The sequence below is a fragment of the Carlito syrichta genome, unplaced genomic scaffold (assembly GCF_000164805.1).
Source record: "Carlito syrichta isolate Samal-C Ts95f unplaced genomic scaffold, Tarsius_syrichta-2.0.1 Scaffold311780, whole genome shotgun sequence".
NCBI lineage: Eukaryota > Metazoa > Chordata > Mammalia > Primates > Tarsiidae > Carlito > Carlito syrichta.
In genome coordinates, this window is record NW_007255876.1 from 645060 (window position 1) to 662837 (window position 17778).

Consider the following 17778-nt stretch of genomic DNA (forward strand, 5'->3'; position numbering starts at 1 on the left):
AAAAGCTGATTGTGGCAGCGCATTCCTGTAGTTCCAGCTACTTGGAAGGCTGAGGCAGAAGGATCACCTGAGTCCAACAGGTCGAGGCTGCAGTGGCTGTGAGCATGCCACTGCATTCCAGCTTGGGCAACAGAGTGAGACTCTGACTCAGAAAAAATCAATCAATCAAAAAGATTAGTCAGGCATTGTGGCATGCACTTCTGGTTCCAGCTATGTAGAAGGCTGAGGTGGAAGGATCACCTGAGTCCAGCAGTCGAGGTTGCAGTGGCCTTGAGAATGCCACTGCACTCTAACCCGAGCAACAGAGCGAAACTCTGACTCAAAAAAAAAAAAGACTTTTGTCTTCAGTTAATCAGCATATGACTTTTATATTAGATTACTTAAAATATACAATAGTAAGTAATATTTTTCATATTAAGTATAATTTTTAATTTGAAAGATTTAAATATTATGGATTATTCTGGATATAATCCATATGCTACAGCTACCATTGAAAATTAGTTATTGATGTGTGAGGGGAGAGTATTATTTGTGTTTTGCTTTGTTTTGTTTTATTTGAGTGTTTGACCAAAAAGGAGTACACATTCATATCCATATTTGGGCATGTGTTTCAGTTGAGCAATGTAGACAGTAATACCTGAGACCCTGATATGAATTATATCTTTGTATATAAGCATGCTTTAACATATGTTAATAACAATAAAATAATGTGTTTATAACAACAAAACAATATTTGGCAGCTTTAGCCTGCAGAATTTTTCATATTAAGGGAAGTATTTTATAAGTATACCTGTTAACCATTTAAAAGGGAAATTATTTGAGGGATTAATTTCTACATAATAAAATGTGCTCAATATAACGATTTTTGTTGGTTTAGTATACTTCCTTAACCACCATCTAAAACAAGTTGTAGAACATTTTCATAATCCCAGAAAGTTTCTATTAATTCTCTGTCCCCAGAGGCCACCAGAAAATGAATCTGACTGCAATATTCTGGAACCTCATTTTAGTGCTTAAACACTAAGAATTAGTTTTAGAATTAAGAGTTAGCTTTTTATATGTTTTTGTAAACAGTGCAAGAATATTAAACTCGAAATGCACATGAGAGGGGTTTTTATTTAGAAAATGCAATAAGTAAAAGATAACTTAAGATGAGATGACTCAACTTTAAATATTTTGTTTGTCGGTTTTTTCCATTTTGTAAAGTCTGTAATTTCTAGTACCCTCAGGATGCTCTGAAATTATTATTCCAGGTTCCATTTGTTTTTTTTTTAAATCTCCTCAGTGGTTCTCACACTGTAGGGGCTCTGCAGAGAGGTATGTACTTTTTCTTTTATTTCATACCCTTTGCCTATTTTATATTAAAGAGTTTAGCTGGGCACAGAAGCTTGTGCCTATATTTCCAGCAACTTGAGGGGCTGAGGTGGGAAGTTCACTTGAGGCCTGGAGTTCAAGACAACCCTGGGACAACGTAGCAAGAACCCATCTCTTTAAGTTTTTTTTTAATTTAGTGATGCTGAGGCCGGAAAATCGCTTGAGTCTAAGAGGTTGGGGCTGCAGTGAGCTATATTGGCACCATTTGCTGCATTCTAGCCTGGGCAATAGAATGAGACTGTATCTCTTAAAAATAAAAATAAAAGTGTTTTAACTCTTATCTTTGATATAAGTGAACAGATATTTCTTTTCCTGGTATGTCATTTATCTTAATTGTGATATTTTGTTTGGGATTTTTTTTCCCACACTTTTATGGCTTTGTGTTTTAAATCATATGTACAAAGACTTTTCCACTTCAAGATTTTAAGGAGTTTATTCATATTTTATCTCACACTTTCTGGTTTCTTTTTTTGCATCAAACTCTGTGTTTCATTTTTCTCAATGAACTATATGAAATATGAGTCCACAGATCTTGTTCTAAGTGGCTGTCTGGTTGTGCCATCCTTCTTAAAGTCCATCTGTAACCCACTGATGGTTATATGCTGCCTTTTTTCTGTACTAAATTCCCATTTGTATGTGTGTCCATTTCTGGGTTTTCTTTTTTGTCTCTTGATTCCTGCCTGTTCATGAGCTAGTATCTCCTCTCTTGGTGGTTTTCAGTTTTTTCCACAGTATTCCTAGTTGTTCTCACTTTTTTCATATGATTTTCAGAATCAGGTTATTTAGTTCCAGAAGAAAAAAAAAACCTTTTCATATTTTTATTCAGATCACATTAACTTTATAAATTAACTGAGAACGAGCATCATAGTGTTGAGACTTCCATGATTTTTATTGGCTTATGTCTACTTTTGTGCTCTTTAGGAGTGCTTTGAAGTTTTTTTGGTTTCATACTGTTTGACTAGGTTCATCTCCAAATGGTTTTATCTTTTTTTGTCATTACAGTAAATGGAGTGTTCCATTCTGTCTTCTAACTGGTTATATTTGACTTTGCTCTTCTTATTCTTCAATTACACCCCAAAGAGCATACTTCTAGAAAATTCATATTTAAATCTGAATCTGATTTTGTTTACTCAGACATTAGTCAGTTAGGATGCTCTTATATATATAATGTGGGTACCTGCAAATGATCATTCTGAGTAATAACAGACTTCTTATATATAACCAGGTAGATAAACAAAACATTTGCATTTATAACTTGACTAGATATAGTTCTCTATGATACATAGTCAGTTGAGAATAACTGTATTGTTTTTTTTGAGTTGGAGTCTCACTCTGTCGCCCAGACTGGAGTGCAGTGGCTGCTCCCGGCCACCGCAGCCTCGACGAGCTGGGCTCCGGCGATCCTTCCGCCTCAGCCTTCCAAGTAGCTGGAACTACAGGTGCACGCTACCACGCCCAGCTAATTTTTTGATTTATTGTAGAGATGAGGTCTCGCCAAGTTGCCCAGGCGGGTCTCGAACCCACGGGCTCAGGCAATTCACTCACCTCGGCCTCCCAAGGCGCAGGATTACAGGCTGAGGCACCGAGCCCGGCCAGTTTTTTAACTTTCCAGTTTATGTGAGTAACATGAAATAGCAGATACAATAATGACATAGAGGTCAAGGAAAAGTAAAAATGATGCATTATGTAAAAACTACATTTATATCATTGCTTACTTGGCCAATAATTCAATGTTTAAAATACCTGAAAGTAGACTATAGAAAAGCCAGGAATTGACATGGAGGCTTCTGAGATTAGAGCAGTCTGGTGGTGGGGAGTTTTAAAACACAGTGATGGTTACTATGAACCCATTCGTTGTCTAGGTCTTTGAATTTTTTGAATATTTTATCAAAAGTAATTCCAGAAATTACTGTTATTATTTTATCTCAAAAAGTTTTTCTTAAAAACAAAAAGAGGTTATAGTAATATAAATATGGGTAATGTCAATATTATAAACTAAGAATATTCTACATAAAAGATGAAAATGTGTCTTAAAATTTTTTAGAGCACTCGCTTATTGAACAGGCTAATTTTCACTATTGTTTAACTGTACTTGGCAGCAGTATAGTGATTTGGGGCACTTACCTCACTTAAATTGTTTTTCCTCCTGATTATGTTTGTGATTTCTTATTATCTGGTATGTTGTCTCTGAGTTTGTAGCATGTTTTATTTATTTTCTTATTAGAGAATATATTATCTCATGAAATTTGGCTAAATGATTTAGGAGATTATTTCTTTGGATTTTTCTTGATTTTTTTTTTTTTTTTTTTTTTGGAGGTAGAATTTATCTTTTTGTGAGGAATTATTTTTAAGATTCTGTTTGAAATATCATGAATCTACCTGACAAGTTTATTGTAAACTATCCTGGGATTAATAGATTTTTTAAAAGTCTCTACATCATAAGTTTTTCCTCAGCAGACCAGGTTTTTCTACCACTAATATTTAAAATAACCCAGTATATGCTTGTGATCATGAATTTCTGCATGCTGTTCTTTTTGAAAAGTATAACTTGTGTTTTACACTAGAATATACTCTCTTGTTCATTCTTTTTTTTTTTTTCTTTTAATTTTTAGAGATGTGGGGTACAATTCAGGACTGGGTATACAAATGGTCATTGTACAGGTAGAATTTGGGCCTTCCTTTGGTCCGTCCCCACTTCGCTTGGTCTGAGATTAGGTATCCTTATTGATGTTGTGTTTAATTCTTAAAGTCTGGATTTCTGGAACATCTTTTGTAAGATTAAAGTTCTTTTTATGCAAATAGGAAGGGGTCTTGGGGTAACTTTAAGTTTGAAAAACAAATTTCTGCCAACTTATCTATTGCAGGGAAGTAAAATACAGACAAGAGTTGGATTATTAATGTTACTTTGTACCTGGCTGAGCAACTGTCCCATTGCAGTAACACACTTTCTTCACAATTCAGCCAATGTTCCCTTTGTATCCTTTATGTATTAGTAACATATATGTAAGTATTTATGTTTTATATTTTTCTTCTCAATTAGAAAAAGCTCTAGGCTGAAAATGTTTGAAGTCTCCAATGTCTTATCTGTGTTGCAGCTTTTTAAACTGTTAAGGTTGTAATGATGCTTGCTTGAGGGATGTGTGCATGTGTGTATGCTGTTGTTTGTTTAATGCTGGTTCAGAATACATATATAAAATTTCTTGTAGGAACTCTTATTTGAAATATATGTCAAATGCAGATTGTAAAATAAAGTGTTCTAGATGCTGTGAATCATTTGCCTCCTTGACAAAAACTTCAGCTTACGGGACAAATTGCAGAAAATCTTGGGGAGGAAGAACAGCTGGTCCAAGGCTTATGTGCCCTTTTGTTGGGTATTTCAATCTACTTCAATGACAACTCACTTGAGAGCTACATGAAGTAAGTGAGGGGAAGACACTCTCGTGGCATCAGGAGATGATATGTTTTTTCTGCCAAAGCAAAACGTAAACCCAACTTTTATGTTATGTTACGATTTTGTGTTTTTGATTTTTTTTAAGCATCTCAATATGCTTTTCTCTGTAGAGAGAAACTAAAACAACTAATAGAGAAGAGGATTGGCAAAGAGAATTTCATAGAGAAACTAGGATTTATTAGCAAGCATGAGTTATATTCCAGAGCTTCCCAGAAACCCCAACCAAACTTTCCCAGCCCAGAATACATGATATTTGATCATGAGTTTACAAAGCTGGTAAAAGAACTTGAAGGTAAGACAAGAGGGTTTATATTGATATTCATTAGAAAGTGATTACGATGATATTACATATTTATATTCTGGATACATGCAGATTATATGGTAAGCCTCAAAGTTGATTTTTACTTTCCTAGCTCTTGAACTGTAGCCCATTGAAAGACTTTCAGTAAGATTGGAAAGATGATTTCTTATCTGTCATGGAATTAGGGTTTATGTTTTTACTAAGTCTTAATAATACAATAGTATTTCGAACGTTTAAAACAAATTTTAAGTAAGCTTTCTTTTACAGGTGTTATAACTAAGGCTATTTATAAATCCAGTGAAGAAGATAAAAAAGAAGAAGAAGTGAAGAAAACACTAGAACAGCATGACAGTATTGTGACTCACTACAAAAATATGATTCGAGAGCAAGTAAGTACTCATTAATTGTATCCAGTCTTGGACTACCAGGAAATACTTTCTACTTTAAGAAAGATTATTTTTTCCTGGCATTTCAGATGAAAGAGGATACAGAAAGTAAAACTCATTATTTTTTAAAGCATCTGAATTTTCAACAGAGTGCTTAATATAATATGTGCTAAGCACTATGTAGGTTGTCGTGGATGAAAACATGAATCAGGCAGATATCCTTATCAGCCCCATGAGGAGACAGATTCATAAATGGATTATTGTAACATCTTAAGCCTGGTGATAGAGACATCAAAGGTATGTGGCAGCACTGAGAGGCACCTAATTTAGCTAGGTTAGGAGTGGGGACTTGCAGAAAACAGAGAAGTGAGTCCTAAAAGGATGAGTAGAAGCAAGCTAGGCAGAAGGAAAGACAGGAAGAGAGGCAGGGAGTGACATAACAGTATGTTCAGTTCAAGCTTAATGTTACTGGCATGTACCTAGAACAGTCTGGTGGCTGTGTAAAGAGAAATTTGAGAGGCAAGGCTAGAGGGAGGGAGCCCCAGAGGAAGCTGTTGTGGAGGGCAGGCCAGGGGAGGGAATGAGGACACTGTGTTAGCAGCGATGAGTGTAATGGCTACCCTTTTTTGTTTACTGTGTCCAGCGTGTTCATTAAGTGAGTTTAAACTTTGTCTCATTTAATTTTCACAACACCTATACCAGAGTAATTATTACCTTCAGTTAGAATAAATGCTGAATCTGAAAACTAGAGAATTTAAACTCTTCCAGGATCACTCAGTAATTAGTGAAGAGAATTCAAATGCATGTGTGTTGGTAGGACTCTAAAGCTCACACTATGTAGTGTAGAGAAATGTAGAAACTACAGATCAAACTGTCAGGACTCAGTAATGCCTGGATGCCGGGTTGAGGGTACAAAAGGGGTCAAGTATCCATCCCTAGGTTTCCGTCTTGGACACCTGAATAGATGATATGGAATTAGATAGTACAGGAGAAGGAGCAGATTTATTAGAGGAGATAATAAGTTAAGGTAAAACTACATTTTCAGAATCATCAGTTGACATTTTCTTGTCAGGATACCAATGAACCTCCATTACTTACATTATGTTGTGTACCTTAAACCTTCATCTATATTCCTTCAAAATGTGTTCCATGTAATTTGTTATCTTGATTGGAATTCTAGAAAGTGCTGAAAAATGAGATTGTGGATGTTGGGGTTTTTTTGTTGTTGTTTCTTTTATTTGCGTTGGAGTCACTCCGTCATCCAGGCTGGAGCGCAGTGGCACACTCACAGCCACCACAACCACAGCTACAACCTGCTGGGCTTAGGCGATCCTTCCACCTCAGCCTTCCAAGTATCTAGAATTACTGGCACATACCTCCACACCCGGGTTTGTTTGTTTGTTTGTTTGTTTCTTGTTTATTTGCTGTAGAGATGAGGTCTCACCAAGTTGCCCAGGCTGGTCTCAAACCCCTGGACTCAGACAATCCTCTCGCCTCAGCCTTCCAAAGTGCTGGAATGACAGGAGTGAGCCACTGTGCCCAGCTGGATGTTGTTAAATTTGCAATACCAGCCGGGCGTGGTAGCGCACATCTGTAGTTCCAGCTACTTGCAAGGCTGAGGTAGAGGGATCGCCGGAGCTCAGCACGTTGAGGCTGCGGTGGCCGGGAGCGGCCACTGCACTCCAGTCTAGGCGACAGAGTGAGACTCCAACGCAAAAAAAAAAAAAAAGAAAAGAAAAAAAAATTTACAGTACCATAAAAAAAAAAAAATAGCAGGCCAGGCATGGTAGCTTAAGCCTGTAATCCCAGCACTTTAGGAGGCTGAGGTGAGAGGATTGCCTGAGCCCACGGGTTCAAGAACAGCCTGGGCATCTTGGCAAGATCTCATCTCTACAACAAATCAAAAAATTATCTGGGCATGGTAGCATGGGCCAGTAGTTCCGGCTACTTGGAAGGCTGAGACGGAAGGGGATCGCCTGAGCCCAGGGGTGGCTGTGAGCATGCTACTGCACTCCAGCCTGGGCGACGGAGTAACACTCCAACTCAAAAAAAAAAAAAAAAATACAGTGGTGGCAGTCCACATGGGACATGTCCACCCCCTTCCCTGCACTGCTGTACACCCCTGTCTGCTAATTGTGCCCAGCTGGTGGCAGGGTGACAAGAAAGGGCTTAGGTAGAACCATCAAAATTGAGAACTGCTTGTGTCTTATTTTCTTCCCACAATTTATATTACTGAGATGGAAATTTTAGGAAAGAATGAAAATATTGTGGTATATTTAGCATTCAGTCTCAGACTTCCAAAACTGGAAGCAGATTAATAAATTACAATGATCTTTGAATGATAAAATTTGAATCATCAATTTACCCATAGTTATTAAGGGTTTTTTGTCTATATTTTAGTTCAAATATGGAGTCATTTCCAGCTGGTAAATTTTAATATCTTTGGAACAATGGAAAAATAAGTATTTGGAATGTGATGTAGAGCTCACATTTGGGGCTGACAAATACATTGATTTGAGTGATTTGACATAATTACTATAGTGACTCTTTAGAAATGTTTACTTTAAATATTCTCACCATTTAAAATTCTATTAGGCAGCAAGCAACCAGAGCTATAAAATATTTATATACTTTATTTATTTATCTATCTGTCACGACTCACTGGATCCTTAATCTTCTGGGCTCAGGCCATCCTTCCTCCTCAGCCTTCCCAGTAACTGGGACTACAGGCATGTACTACCACGCCCTGCTAATTTTTAAAATTTTTTTGGTAGAGATAAGGTCTCACTATGCTGCCCAGGCTAGTCTCAAACTTCTGGGCTTAAGCTGTTCCCTTGCCTTGGCCTACCAAAGTGCTGGGATTCCCGGCATGAGCCACTATGCTCAACTTGCTTATATACCTTAAATGACATTTGAGAATTCATCTTAAGGAAATTCTGTAAAATTCAGAAAAACAATTACATTTAATTAAAAATATTTGTTGTAATGGTATTTATCTTTTTGAAAAATGGAAAGTACCTCAGTGTGAAAAACTTAATATAAATTATTTAGCTTCTACTTGATCAGATATTAAGTAAACATTTTTAAAAATTGTGGTTGTGAATCCCATGTAGCAGTATGGGAAAATTATGATAGACCAGTAAGTAAATTAAAAGTTACAAAATTTGCCGGGCTCGGTGGCTCAGCCTATAATCCCACGCTTTGGGAGGCTGAGGTGAGTGGATTGCCTGAGCCCGCGGGTTTGAGACCCACCTGGGTAACTTGGCGAGACCTTATCTCCACAATAAATAAAAAAATTAGCCGGGAGTGGTAGCACGCACCTGTAATTCCAGCTACTTGGAAGGCTGAGGCAGAAGGATCGCCAGAGTCCAGCAGGTTGAGACTGCGGTGGCCGGGAGCGTGCCACTGCACTCCAGTCTGGGCAACAGAGTGAGACTCCAGCTCAAAAAGAAAAAAAAGTTACAAAATTATATGTGAATTGATTATGACAAATTTATAAAAGCATCATTGGAAGAAAATAAAGGAATATATTGTATTCCAACTGTGGTTATAGTATAGTGGTAAGAGTTGGATGACCTTTTTTCAGTCTACTGAATTTTCTGCTATATGATTGTCTTTTAATGTTAAAAATAATATAGATGCATATATATACATATATGCTAAGTTTCTTAAATAGTTTGGTATAAATTTCTTTTTTATTTTGAGTTGGAATCTCACCCTGCTGTCCAGGCTGGAGTGCAGTAGCATGCACATGGCCACTGCAGCCTCAACCTGCTGGGCTCAGGTGATCCCTCTACCTTAGTCTTTCCAAGTAGCCGGAACTATAGGCACACGCCACCACGTCCAGCTAATTTTTTTTATGATTTGTTGTAGAGATGAGGTCTCAACAAGTTGCCCAGGCTGGTCTTGAACTCCCAGGCTCAGGCAATCCTCACCTCCATCTCCCAAAGTGTTGGGATGACAGGCGTGAACCACTGTCCCTGGCTGGTGTAAATTTTCTAAATGGTTGGATAGATCATAAAATGGAGTTTTTTCATTTGGTTTCCCCCTATAATTGCTGTAAGATTGCAGTCTGTGCCATAGTGTTTATTAATGGGACTTACTTAAAATCTTATAGTTCTGGTGCATATTAATTGACCTTGGTGCATATATAATGTGTTACTGCTTAATTATGAATGATTTTGGAAATGTTGTGTACTTTAACATACTGACTTAAAATAACTTGTGATTTTTACATTTGTTCATCTTCTTAATGCATGAATTTATAGCACTTCAATTATGTTTTGTTTCACAGGATCTGCAACTTGAAGATTTAAGGCAGCAGGTTTCTACGTTAAAATGTCAAAACGAACAGCTCCAGACGGCAGTCACACAGCAAGTATCTCAGATTCAGCAGCACAAGGACCAGTATAATCTTCTTAAAGTACAGCTAGGTAAGTGTAGCTGGCCACCGCTATTAGAGCAGTCAGGTCATTCTACCCTCAAGATGTAGACAAAGGAAACATTATTTTTGTGGGCTAATCTTCCTCTAACCTTAGTCATGTTGACAAACATGTAAATCAAGAGTTTAAAGCAAAATAGCAAGATAGTCAAGACTGGGTCTTTAGAGATAGAAGTTCAAGCTCCTTGCTACCTGTTTATCTGGCCCATTGATTCTCAACCCTGGCTGCACATTAGAAACTCCTCAGAGTCTTTAATCACCTTTTGGGTACGATAAATCACCTACTGGGTACAGGGTGCACAGGTGGAAGTGGTGGGTACAAGTTTTCTCTTCTGCAAAATAGAGATGATAATATCATTTGAAAATTAAGTTGAATACTACATATAAAATTCTAGTTGTGCCTGGCAAATGATACTCAACTGCTTGTAAATAGTATCATCCTATAGTGCCTGTGAAGGTTTTTTCAAAAGATTTTATTTTCTCATATATTCATTGACAGAATTGGAACTAACTCACTGTAGTTCTTAATCATAGATTACAGACCAGGCAGTTTAGTCAAAACTGTGCTGTTTTTCCTCCCAAAAATCCTGAAAATATCATCGGTTCAATATTTCTATCAATACATTATTTTGTAAAAATGACATATGATTGCAAAAGTGCCACCAAACTAACTGAAATAAGAAGAGTATATATTTTGAAACTTCTGGTTCAAAAAATGAGAAATTTAAGTTTCCTGCTGGCTTTTTAAATGTTATACTTGTCTGATAGGAAAAGACAATCAGCATCAAGGTTCTTCCAGTGATGGGGCTCAGATGAATGGCATTCAGCCAGAAGAAATTGGTAGGTTGCGAGATGAGATAGAAGAATTAAAAAGTAATCAGGAACTTTTACAAAACCAGCTGACTGAAAAGGACTCTTTGATTGAAAATTTGGTAAGTAAATTTTAAAAAATTAAGTCAAGAGTAATTCTTTGACCTGGTTTTTTGGGTTTTGTTTTTCTTTCTGGATTTCTTAAAATAGCGTATGTTAGGACTTTAAAGTATGAGTTTTGGAGTCAGATTGTCTAAGCTTCATTGCTTCCTAGCTAATCGAATTTAAGCAACTTAGTTAACCTCTTTAAACTTGTTTCCTAATCTATAAAATGGTGTTGGTAATATCTGTTTCATTTTTGTGAGACTTAAATGAAATACTCTTTTAATTAATATATGGAAATCATTTGCTTTTATGTTCTTTTTCCATATGACCTTAGGTAAATGCTTGGATTTAATAAGTTACAGACAATATATGCTGTCTTGAAATTTTATCTTGGACATAAAAATTTAAATGTTGATGTGAATTTTTTTGGTAAACATATATAAGATATAGCTTATATATGTATGGTTCTGTTTGGTTTTTTTCTATCTCTTTTGACTGAATCTGTTTCATAGTTTATTTCCATACTATTTGTAGAAATCTTCCCAAACATCTGGCATGAATGAACAGTCTTCAGCTAGAGATTCAGAACAAGTTGTAGAATTAAAACAGGTAATTGTCCAACTTGACCCAAGTTATATTTTATCATGTTTTAATTATAGCAGAATAATACTCCTTTAGTTTCATTAATCTAGAACTTTGCCAGATATAAACAAAATTTGAGTTAAGATAGCCATTTGGAATTTCAGAAACTGTTGTTAATTATACAGTAATGGCATGCTTTTCATTTTGTGTTTATTTCAGTGGTGTTCTTTTTAACAGATCCCAGCATCTCACCACATTGTTTGTAGATTATCAGCAAACTAACAACTAAAGAAAAACTTAAATATGTTTATAAGTTGGAAATATGAAAATATAAAATCTTAGACCTAATTTTCATACACTGTTGACTATAGTTGCTCAACTAATTGTATTGGACGTATAAACCATTTTGCCTAGAAAAATGTTGAATTTTAAAATTGGAAAAGGGAAAAATGAGATAAATGTGTATATCTCAATTAGATGATGCCAAATTAAAAGAAAAAAATCTTCTGGTATGGTAATTTATAATATCTAGAAAAGTAAATTAAACAGTTTTCTAATGTGTGATACTTATACATTCCTATTAAACTAGACCTAATGAGAAAATTAAATGTATTGTTCAAGAAAAGAACCAGAAAAGAAAAGAACTATTTATATGTACAATGAATTAATGTAGTAATTAGAAACAAATCTAGAAAAGTTTCAGATTGCTCATTAGTATATCATTTCTAAAAATGTTCTGGGTTAGGGGTTTTTTTTTTCCTTCTCTCCTTCCTTCTCTTCATCTTCTTCCTTCACTCCTCCTTTTCTTATTATATAAGACGTGCATACTTTTTAAAAAAGATCCAAGTAATACTAAAGGAAGAAGTGACCATCCTTACCAGCCTAGAACTGACTTCCTCTCTCTCTACTAGTCTGCTGGCCCTAGCCTATCTGAGAGAGGAATTGACTGTACACTGGGCAACGATGTCTTATTGGGATAATATCCATGTACCTCAGAGTAGGTTCTAAATCCAATCTTTTTCTTTTCTTTTCTTTTCTTTGAGTTGGAGTCTCACCCTGTCACCCAGGCTGGAGTACAGTGGCATGCTCACAGCCATTGCAGCCTCGACCTGCTGGGCTCAAGCGATCCTTCCACCTCAGCCTTCCAAGTAGCTGGAACTATAGGCACGTGCCACCACGCCTGGCTAATTTTTTTATTTATTGTAGAAATGACGTCTCATCAAGTTACCCAGGCTGGTGTTGAACCTGTGGCCTCAGGCAATCCTCTCACCTCAAATTCCCAAAGTACTAAGATTATAGGCGTGAGCCACTGCACCTGGCCCATTCCAACCTTTTTCAAAGAATCATTTATCATTGAGAATTTTCAGGTCTCCAGTATTTGTTCATAATGTTTTATTTGTGTAGGGAAGATTACTATTCTGTTTTGGTTTTATTAAGTCTAATAAATTTAATATTAGAACTGCATTAAAATGTAAGGGAATTAAGGTTATATATAACCTTAAATAACCATATCCCAAGTGAAAGTTTTACTATTTAATTATGTTTTCCAGTGAAATTTAATTAGATATTTTTATAAAAATAAAACTGCTTTTTAGTTTTTTACTTTTTAAAAGTTTTATTTTGTTTTATGAACTTTATACTGTTAAAATATATTTTTAATTACAGTTTTGTCTTTTATAATAAATAGTAAAATGCTGTGTAAAGAAAACTAAATATAGCTCATTTTGTTAACTGAAAAACCAAAACAATTTTTAAAAAGCTACATTCGTATATGATAGAAATTTGAAAGAGAACAAAAGAAAAGAGATTTTGACACACCGGCATCCTACCATTCATTCAGTGTCTCCAGACATTACCAAATGTCCATGGGCGAGTTGGGGGGGGTGTGAATATCACTCCTGGTGGAGAGCCACCAATATAATTGCCTTTTTTTCCTGTACTTTTTTTGGGAGAGAGGAGAGGACGACAAGTTTGGAAATTCTAACATTAACATCAACTTTAAATTAATTCCCCATTTTTCGTTTACTTTCATCAGTGTTTGACAGCCCCTAGTTGAAGATGCCCTGTTTTGCCCTTTCAAATTATAAACCCCCGTCTTCAGCCAAGAGAGGAAGAAAAGTTGCTTGATTCATGGGATTGGGACAGGGATCAGATGGTTTCCTAAACAGGCATTTAAGCAGCCCAGCAGCTTTGTTTTAACCTATACTTTTAGAGATAATGGTAACAGTTCCCAAACCTTTTGGTAGTTAATACATTCGTTCTAAATCAGGTACTAGCTTGATTTTCTCAGGGTCAACCTAGTTTTCAGCTTTCTCAGTTTTGCGAGTTACTTACCACTATTTGCCTCTGAAATCCCCAATTTTTTCCTCTTTTCTCTTATTCTCTTTGTTTTCCTTTCTTCCTTCCTTCCTCCACCCCCCTTCTGTATGATTTTTTTTGCATGAGCTCTCAGGAGGAAACAGAAGTAAATGAGTGTATTTAATTTTCCATCTTGAACCTAAAGTTCAAGAATAATTATTAGAGTTAGATTTTAAACCTGGGAATTGGAAAGTTTTTTTTTTTAATTTCTTCCTGTAAATATATACTTCCTTGATGAAACTGATGCCTTTTAATGTTACGACTCAACTATTTTTGTCTCTTAGGAACTAGCAGCATTAAAGTCTCAGTTAAACTCACAATCTGCAGAGATCGCCAAACTACAAAAAGAAAAGCACGAGCTATTACAGAAAGCAGAATCACTTGTAAGTTCATCTGAAAGGTGGTAAACACAAGGTTGATAAATTATTTCTCAGCTACATGAAAAAGAAGCCAGTGTATCTGATAGCACCTTCTCTTTAGATTACTCCTTAGCCGGTTTTTAGTAACACATACTTCTTTCCGTGATGGCAGCCTTTCTATAATCATACTCACTATGTTAGTTTATTCAGTTACTAATAATTTATTTTGCTGGTATTGCATCTTATCTGTGCGTTTTCAGTCTAAGCTGCAGCTTTTCTGCTGGTATGTAATTATTTTCAAAAACCTGATGTTTCCTCCAGAACACTCTCATTTTTGGCAATACAGATAGCCTGAGAATTTTCCAGATCTCTAAGTTCTGATTCATTTTTGCTTAATAATTCCTTCTTCTGTTTATTTCTCTTCTCACATTTTACTACAAGTACCAAGGAAAAAACAGGCTACACTCCAACACTTTGCTTAGTAATCTCCTCTGCAAAATATCCAAGTTCATTACTTATAAGTTCTACTTTCCACAATACACCAGAACACAATTTGGCCAAGTCCTTTGTAACTTTATAACAATGACTGCCTTTCCTCCAATTTCCAGTAACATTCCTCATTTTCATGTCAGACCTCACCAAAAGCACCTTTAACATTCCTATTCTACCAGCATTCTGTTCATGATGATATGCGTGTATCTCTATGATCACAGAAGCTTTCCCTATAGTTCCCCACTTTTCTTTCACTTTTTAGAAAGCGGGATTTATTGAGGGAACAGAAAAGCTCCCACAGTGGGAGGGGACCCAAAAGGGTTGCTCCCTACTTTTCTTTCTGAGCCCTCACCAGAATCTTTTGTAACATCCACATTTCTACCAAGGTTCTCTTCTAGGTAATTTAGACTTTGTCTGACATGCACCTCAGAACTCTTTCAGCCTGTACCCATGACACATCTACATTGTTAGGTCTCTATTTCATCAGTGTCTCAAAAAAGATGGGGACAGACTGAAAAACTATTATTTAACAATAACTCCCAAAGCACATAAGAAAATACTTGCATTTCACTAACTAATGGCATTTGGCTCATTTACCTGTCTGTGTTAGATGGTAGTACAGTAATTTCCTTACACACGGATAAGTTCTGTTCTGAGAGCACATACTTAAGTCCACTCTGTAAGTCCAAAAAAGTTAGCCTAGGTACCCAACTAACACAATCGGCTATACAGTACTGTACGGTAATAGGTTTATAATACTTGTCACACAAATAATACATAAAAAAACACACACACACACAAAACATTTTTATTCTTACAGTACAGTACCTTGAAAAGTACAGTAGTACAGTATAACAGCTGGCATACAGGGCTGGCATCAAGTGAACAGGCCAGAAGAGCTACTGACTCGAACAGGGGGGAGGTGGCAGAGCTGGAGGATTGTCAGCAGCAGGAGACGGAGGGCAAGTGCAGTGTCACTCATGCCTGAGGTTGATGGCACAGGTTCTAGTTCCTTGCTGGATTCAGTTCTAGCTACCCTCTTGGAAAAAAATGCACATTTGCATCTTTGAAAGTTCTCAACTTGAAGACTTGCATGCAGGGGACTCACTGTATGGACTTATAGGGAAGTTAATGAGGGAAAGGCTTAGAAAAATCATGTCTGCTTATCAAACACTGTGTTGCAGTTACATCAGAGCTGTCTCAGTTCCTTTTCTGGGCTGTCCTTGAGGCACCTTAGCCCAGCCTTCCTCGTACTCATATGAAATTTGATGCTGCCCATTGTCAGTGGAGAGCATATAAATACATGTTCTGTTACTGAAAGTAAAATTTCAAAATAGCAGGGAAATTAAATCACCATTTTGAGAGTTTGAGATTGTAACTTTTAAGAAACATCTTTTTCTTTCATTTCTTTCAGGCAAAATCAGTTCCTGAACAAGGACAGAGTGAGACTGTAAAAACCACTAAAACAGATGTAGAAGGAAGACTATCAGCACTATTACAAGAGACTAAAGAATTAAAGGTTGGTTTTTGGTGAAATTTTTATTTATTATATATCATATGAAATGAACTCTAGGAAATGCGACTCTATTTTACTTAATCTTTCTTCCTTTTTTTTTTTTTTTGAGTTGGAGTCTCACTCCATTGCCCAGGTACCCCAGCATTGACCTGCTGGGCTCCGACGATCCTTCCGCCTCAGTCTTCCAAGTAGCTGGAACGTTACCACACCTGGCTAATTTCTTTTTTTTTTTTAACTGTAGAAACAAGGGCTTGCCAAGTTGCCTGGGCTGATATCGAACCTGTGGGCTCAGGCAAACCACTTGCCTCAGCCTCCCAGAGTGCTGGGACTATAGGCTGAGCCACCGAGCCTGGCCTCTTTTTTTTTTTTTTTTAATTAAAAATATAGTTTATTTAAAAGTAAATTAGAGAAGATTCACCTCCCCAAGATGGGGGAGGGGGCCAAAGCCAGGAAGCATGGTGACAGCCATACTCAAAGAGCAATGGCCATACTAGAGTGTAGCAAGGCAGTGGCCTACTTAATCTTTCAAATCCTTAGATTTATGAAGAAAGCTAATGAGGTATAATTTTATCTCCCAACATTTCCATTCCTATTTTGATGATTAAAGATGGCACAAATAAAGTTTTTTTCAATGCTATTTGAAATAGTGGTATTGAATATGCAAAGTAAGAATGTAAATGCATGCACTATGAAAGTACAATTCATTGAAAATATTTGAGTTTTCTTATCAGTATCTAATCACAATAACAAAACACAAATTTGACTAATTCACATGCCACATGTATGCTTCCCTAAGGCTCAGGAACACAGGCACATTAAATACTACCAGGGCCGGGCTTGGTGGCTCAGCCTGTAATCCCAGCACTTTGGGAGGCCGAGATGAGTGGAATTCCTGAGCCTGTGGGTTCAAGACCAGCCTGGGCAACTAGGTGAGACCTCATCTCTACAATAAATCAAAAATTAGCTGGGCGTGGTAGCGTGCACCTGTAGTTCCAGCTACTTGGAAGGCTGAGGCTGAAGGATTGCCGGAGCCCAGCAGGTTGATGCTGGGGTGGCCATGAGCATGCCACTGCACTTCAGCCTGGGCGTTGGAGTGAGACTCCAAACAAAACAAAAAAAAAATCCCACAGACCTATTGTGTGACAGAGATAATGGAGTGCATCACATGAAGAAACACTTTGGGAGGCCAAGGCAAGAGGATTGCCTGAACCCAGGGGTTCAAGACCAGCCTGGGCAAATTGGCGAGGTCTTGTCTCTACAGTAAATCAGAAAATCAACTGAGCATGGTGGCACTTGCCTGTAGTTCCAGCTACTTGGAAGGCTAAGGCAGAAGGATCACCTGAGCCTGGAAGGTTGAGGCTGTGGTAGCTGTGCTCATGCCACTGCACTGTAGCCTGGGCAATAGAGTGAGACTCCAACTCCAAAAAACAAACAAAAAAACATAGCATGAAGAACAAAGTGAGGTAACATTAATAAGAAATAAGAGATAGAACAATAAAGGTAGAAAAAGGAAGATAATGTATAATTGTGCTTTTTGGATTAAGGTCAATTTTTTTTTTTTTTGAGTTGGAGTCTCACTCTGTCGCCCAGACTGGAGTGCAGT

General features: G+C 36.9%; 1 protein-coding gene across 2 annotated transcripts in view; it reads left to right on the forward strand.

Annotated features, from left to right (window-relative positions):
• USO1 (USO1 vesicle transport factor) overlaps positions 1-17778 on the forward strand; it is a 94288-nt gene that overhangs the window by 74672 nt on the left and 1838 nt on the right. For both annotated transcript variants that reach the window (XM_008069060.2, XM_021718069.1), the window contains 9 exons: positions 4239-4349; positions 4673-4791; positions 4936-5117; positions 5394-5515; positions 9807-9945; positions 10722-10885; positions 11403-11477; positions 14093-14191; positions 16074-16178. In XM_008069060.2, coding sequence (XP_008067251.1) covers positions 4239-4349; positions 4673-4791; positions 4936-5117; positions 5394-5515; positions 9807-9945; positions 10722-10885; positions 11403-11477; positions 14093-14191; positions 16074-16178 — 1116 coding nt within the window. The remainder of the gene's footprint in view (positions 1-4238; positions 4350-4672; positions 4792-4935; positions 5118-5393; positions 5516-9806; positions 9946-10721; positions 10886-11402; positions 11478-14092; positions 14192-16073; positions 16179-17778) is intronic.